At 36.3% G+C, this 5638-nt stretch overlaps 1 protein-coding gene across 1 annotated transcript in view; it reads left to right on the top strand.

Annotated features, from left to right (window-relative positions):
• Window positions 1-5051, top strand: part of Zfp1 (ZFP1 zinc finger protein) — a gene marked incomplete in the record, with an annotated part of 25227 nt that extends 20176 nt beyond the window's left edge. The window contains 1 exon segment of the mRNA XM_013503861.1: window positions 1977-5051. Coding sequence (XP_013359315.1) covers window positions 1977-3058 — 1082 coding nt within the window.
• Window positions 5052-5638: the final 587 nt, after the last annotated feature.

The following is a 5638-nucleotide window of genomic DNA, read 5'->3' as shown; positions in this document are numbered from 1 at the left end:
TTGGTTTTTCTCCGGTACCGGGAACCGAACTCACGACCTTGCGCTTGCCAGGCAGGCGCTTTTGCCGCTGAGCTAAATCCCCAGCCCCTTTTTTCTTTTCTTTTCCCTCTTTCTTTTCTCCTTTCCCCCATCTGAGTTGTTCTTTCCTTTTGGGTAGTTTCTTTCCCTTTCACAATATCTATTGTACACTTTGGATCTTATTTACTTTCTCAATTTCTTATACTTGGGAGATATACAGTGTTTATACATGTGAGTCTGATTTATTTCATTTATGAGTGTGGTCTCTAGTTGCATCCATTTACCTATAAAACCCTCGAGTTTATCCTTCTTTATAGCTGAGTAGTACTCCACTGTATAAAAGTACCACATCTTTTTTATGCATTCTTCAGTTGATGGGTATTTGGGTTGTTTCCAAGATTTAGAAATCTATTACAAACTGTGCCACAATATCTTTATGCACACATATCTTTATGTTACACATATGTGCGCACATATCTTTATGTTACGATTTTTTTTAATTCTTCTGGGAAAATACCCAGAAGGGAAATAGCAAGGTTGAATGGGACCTCTAATCCCAGTTTTTTGAGGAATCTCCACACTGATTTCCACAGTGGTTGCACCAGTCTACATTCCCACCAACAGTGGAGAAGGGTTCCTTTTTCCCCACAGCCCCACCAGTATTTGTTATTGGTTGATTTCTTGATGGTAGCCATTCTTTCTGGGATGAGATGGAATCTCAGTGTTATTTTAACTTGCATTTCTCGAATGACTAATGATGTTGAACATTTTTTCATATATTTGTTTGCCATAGCTTTTGGGAATTGTTGTTCCAGGTAAAATGGCAGCAGGATCATAAGAATTAGGAATAATCAGTAATATATAAGATGAAAGTAAATGCTGGGTAATTTGATCTTTAAGATCTCTTCAGGTAAAAGCAGGGACATAATAAAAGGAGAAAAACAGAATATGATTGTGAGCTGGGCTCATGTATGCCTGTAATCCTGTAATCCTGATACTGAGGTAGAAGAATTACAGGTTCAAAGCCAGCCTCTGGGAACTCACCAAGATCTTGTCTCAAAATAAAATTAAAAACACCTAGGGAATGTAGTTCAGTGTTTCTTGGGTTCAATCTCTTATACAGCAAAATTTTTTTAAATTATCTTTTTTTTGTGTGTATATAAATAAATAAACCAGTCACTCTCTTAACAACTGCAATAGAAAAAAAACCAGTAAACCTAGCATCAGTGAGTGGTTTTGTTGTTAGGTTTGGATTTATTTTACATTTCTAACAGAATATATGTTTCTGGATCTTGCCATTCATTTACAAACGAGAATTTAGATTGTCCCTGCAGGACTATGAGAAATGCTGATTAAGAAGTTTCTTTGCTTTGGATGAAAGAAACAGGTAGACTAATGGCTGTTCCTATCACAGTGATCTAGAGTCAAAAGTGTCAGTTACTAACTTGAGCTGCCTAAGTCCATTGGGGCAAACCTACGGTATGTGTGCCACAGTTGTTTGTATCGTTAAAGCTCTAAAAAATTTACCATCACTGGCCTAGGTGTTTCCACTTAACATCTTTGTCTGCTTATACTTTCTTGTTCTCTGTATAAAAAAAAAAACACTTTTTTTAAGACACTGAATCTCCTTCATCCTTGAAATTGTTAGCCTTCCCATCTCATTTGTGCCCTTTTTGGTGATTTTATTTTACTTTTTTCTCTCCACTTTAAGGTCATTTTGTTATCTGGCAATGCTACTTGTGTCAGTTTCTACTTTTTGCCACAAGTTTGCATTTTTGTCTTTTTCTTTCAAAGTACAAGAAATTAGAAAATTTCCTCTTGGGATTTTTTTAATACTGGATGATTTGCTCCTGAACTAAAGAGTCAGCTCAAGTATTTGAGTATTTGTGGAGACTTTCCATTCTGTCACATTCTAGAAAAAGGATTAACAACATGCATTTCATTAATTTCTATTCTAGAAGTGTGGAAGGCTGATGACCAGATGGAAAGGGAGCACAGAAATCCAGATGAACAGGCAAGGCAGTTTATGAGCCTCAAGAACCAAACTGCACTTGAGGAAAGAGGTAACCTCTTTGGAAGAACGTTTACTTTGAACACAGACTTTGTTTCTTTAAGACAAGTGCCCTATAAATATGATTTATATGAAAAAACTTTGAAATATAATTCAGACTTACTTCATAATAATAGAAGCTATTCAAGAAGAAAAGGTGATGAGTGCATTGGATTTGGAAAACCACTCCTGTATCTGAAGCAAGAGAAAACCCATCCTGGAGCAGAATATTCTGAATACAGTAAAAGTGTGAAAGCCCTTGGCCATAAAGAAGTCATTTTTAAACATCAGAAAATTAAGAACTTAGTTCAACCATTTATTTGTAATTACTGTGACAAGGCCTTCCCCTTTAAGTCACTCCTCATTAGTCATAAGAGAATACACACTGGAGAAAAACCCTACGAATGTAATGTATGTAAGAAAACTTTCTCCCATAAGGCAAACCTCATCAAACATCAGAGAATTCACACTGGGGAGAAACCCTTTGAATGTCCTGAGTGTGGAAAAGCTTTCACCCATCAGTCAAACCTTATTGTACACCAGAGAGCACATATGGAGAAGAAGCCCTATGAGTGCAGTGACTGTGGAAAGACATTTGCTCAGAAGTTTGAACTCACTACACACCAGAGAATTCATACCGGAGAGCGACCCTATGAGTGTAATGAGTGTGCAAAAACCTTCTTTAAGAAATCAAACCTCATTATACATCAGAAAATTCACACAGGGGAGAAACGCTATGAGTGTAGTGAATGTGGAAAATCTTTTATCCAGAACTCACAACTCATCATACATATGAGAACTCATACAGGAGAGAAACCCTATGAATGTACTGAATGTGGCAAAACTTTCAGCCAGAGGTCAACACTTAGATTACATTTGAGAATCCATACTGGAGAGAAACCATATGAGTGTACTGAATGTGGAAAGGCCTTCAGCAGGAAGTCCCGACTCAGTGTCCATCAGAGAGTTCACATAGGGGATAGACCCTGAGACTACTCTGAGGTGCTATTGTAAAAACTCCTCAGAATCCCTCCAGTGAAGAAAAACAGGTGTTGGAATTCATAGTAGGATATAATCTCTCAAGTGAAAAATATGTAAAAAAAAAAAAAATAGCATTGCATATAGAACATTATACTGGAAGATAGATATGATATCCAGCTAAAGTATACACATCAGAATATATCAAATTGTAAATAGATGTACCCAGCTATATTACAGTGAGCTTCGTTTTGTTTTTGTAGCATTGGGGGTGGAACCCAGTCTATTGCCTATACTGGGCAAGTGCTCTTTCACTGAGCTACAACACCAACTCACGATGAGCTTTTAAAAATCTTGAAAGAACTCAATATTCTGGGCAGCAGCATAAAGCATATACAGATAATACCCTAGGAATTTATATGTGAGAGTATGTCACAAAACACAAATTATGTTTTAAATCATATGTGAATTTAGTAGTCATTGGGAGTTTGAAATTCTTGTCCTCTGTGATAATTAGGATATAACAAACAAGATTTTCCATACTACGGTAAACATCATGTTTGTTTCAGTACCTTTCCAACCCAGTATGGATTCAAAATGAAATATGTAACATTTTAAAGCGGCATGGAGCTGATTTTTTTTTTTCTCCTACTGCTTGCTGGCATATATAAGTTGGTGTGACCATTGTTACTGAGCCTTTTTGCTAAAGAGAAAACAATATTGTTTGAATCTTAACCCGATCCTTGGTTTCAAGATTTTTCTAGAAACATTATTTATATACATATGCAAGTGTTAGATAACTAAGAGATCAGTGAAAAGAGGCAGATGCAACTGTGTTACTCAGTATGTACTGCAGAATAGAAATATGCCATGCAAAGAGGATATCATCCATTATGCTCTTATTTTCCATGGAGTATTAACATACAAATGCATGTGTATTTCCAAAAGATTGTGTAACTCAGAAGCTACTTGTATTTTTGTGCGCGTCCCTATCCTTTTAAGACTTTATGAATTGTCTTGCAAAAAGTCATATGATGCTTATGTACCTCACAAATGCTAGTTACATTTCAGAGACCTTAGAGGAAAAAATAATTTATTTTAAGAAAGGTATAAAGAATCCTGTTTTGCTTTTCAAAGTTTCTATAAGCATAATCCACTTTCAAGATGAATTTTTGTAGTATTCTGTTTAAAGGAAGGATCTTTACTTCCTTGAGTCTCATCTTCATCAACCTAAAATCTTCCCTTTGTGACCTAACTTAGCATAAATTAATTACCTTTCCTTTCAGTGTTCACACTTTGTAAATTAACACTTTCCTTTCAGTGTTCACACTGTTTTCAGTGGTCTCTTCATATGCTATATGATGATTATCATTACAGTTATTTTTTTTGCATAACTGCAATGTACCATTTTAGCTTTTCAAATGCACAAGTTTAGCCTTTCCCTCTTAATCACAAATCATGCAATGGAATTATAAATGGAAAGCAGAACTGGTTTTTATTATTTTCGAAGATCTCTGATATACTGTGACTCAATATGATTGTGAATGACTTTCTGGAAAAATATACCAGGACATCCATAGCCCAGCAAATCTTTGTCTTTCTAAGTTAGTATCTCACCTACTAATGACAAGGAAGCAGGGGGAAACAGTTATTTTCAACACTGCTGTTGGAAGTGTAAATTGTAACAGCCTCTTTGGAAAACATTGTGAGTCTGTCTTTTAACATTAAATATATATATACTCTTTAGGCTGGGAATCTAACTCCTGGGAATCTACTTCTAAGAAAAACATAAAGTGCCAGTACTTAAGATTTTATGATTATCTATGTATACTGTATTTTTTTGGTGAGGACCAAAAAAGGGGAAAAAAAAGATGACCATCAGTAAGGGAATGATTGAACAAATTGTGGTAAAAATATACCATGGCTGAATGGTTTTCCATAAAGGAACATGTAGACACAAAAAAATGAATATATCAATTTTTATAAAATAAAGATCTTGAACCTTTGTGTGTGTGTATAGGATTTTATGGGCCCGGAAAATAGAATTCCTCCCATCATACACTCTGGAACTAACTCATCAGCTGTATAAGTGAAGGTTCCAGGAGGAAACTAAACTAACCCATAATCTTTGTGAAAGAAGAGATGACAAAATGGTTAAGGGAACAAAGGATGGTAAGGCATCCAGAGACAAGCAGCATCAAGAAACTGTTAACTCTCTGGGAACAAAGGGAGGAAGCAATGTTTCAGGAACCCCAAGAGAGTCAGAATCTTGAAAGAGGATCTGCTAAGTGATGGTATAGTTCTTGGGCAACACAGCTTCTGTGGGAGAAACAACTGCAACAGGGAGGTAAATGGGAGAGAAAAGCCTCACCTTTCTGCTGTTATCAGTCTTCTGCAGGTGTTTCTGTTGACTGAACCCCACCACGAGTGGAGACAGTGTAGTACTCCTGGGATAAAAGGACAAAAAGACTGTGGAGTAGATCCAGAAGGCATGCAGCACAGTCAACAAATCATCACAACTTCTCAACCTTGCCATCTAGCTGCAATGAGGGTTTCCCTAACAAGACATCTACATGATGCTTGCTATTGCTC

The sequence above is a fragment of the Chinchilla lanigera genome, unplaced genomic scaffold, assembly GCF_000276665.1.
Source record: "Chinchilla lanigera isolate Chin_1 unplaced genomic scaffold, ChiLan1.0 scaffold00083, whole genome shotgun sequence".
Classification (NCBI taxonomy): domain Eukaryota; kingdom Metazoa; phylum Chordata; class Mammalia; order Rodentia; family Chinchillidae; genus Chinchilla; species Chinchilla lanigera.
The sequence above is the reverse complement of the archived record's forward strand: the minus strand, read 5'-3'. Positions and strand labels throughout refer to the sequence as shown.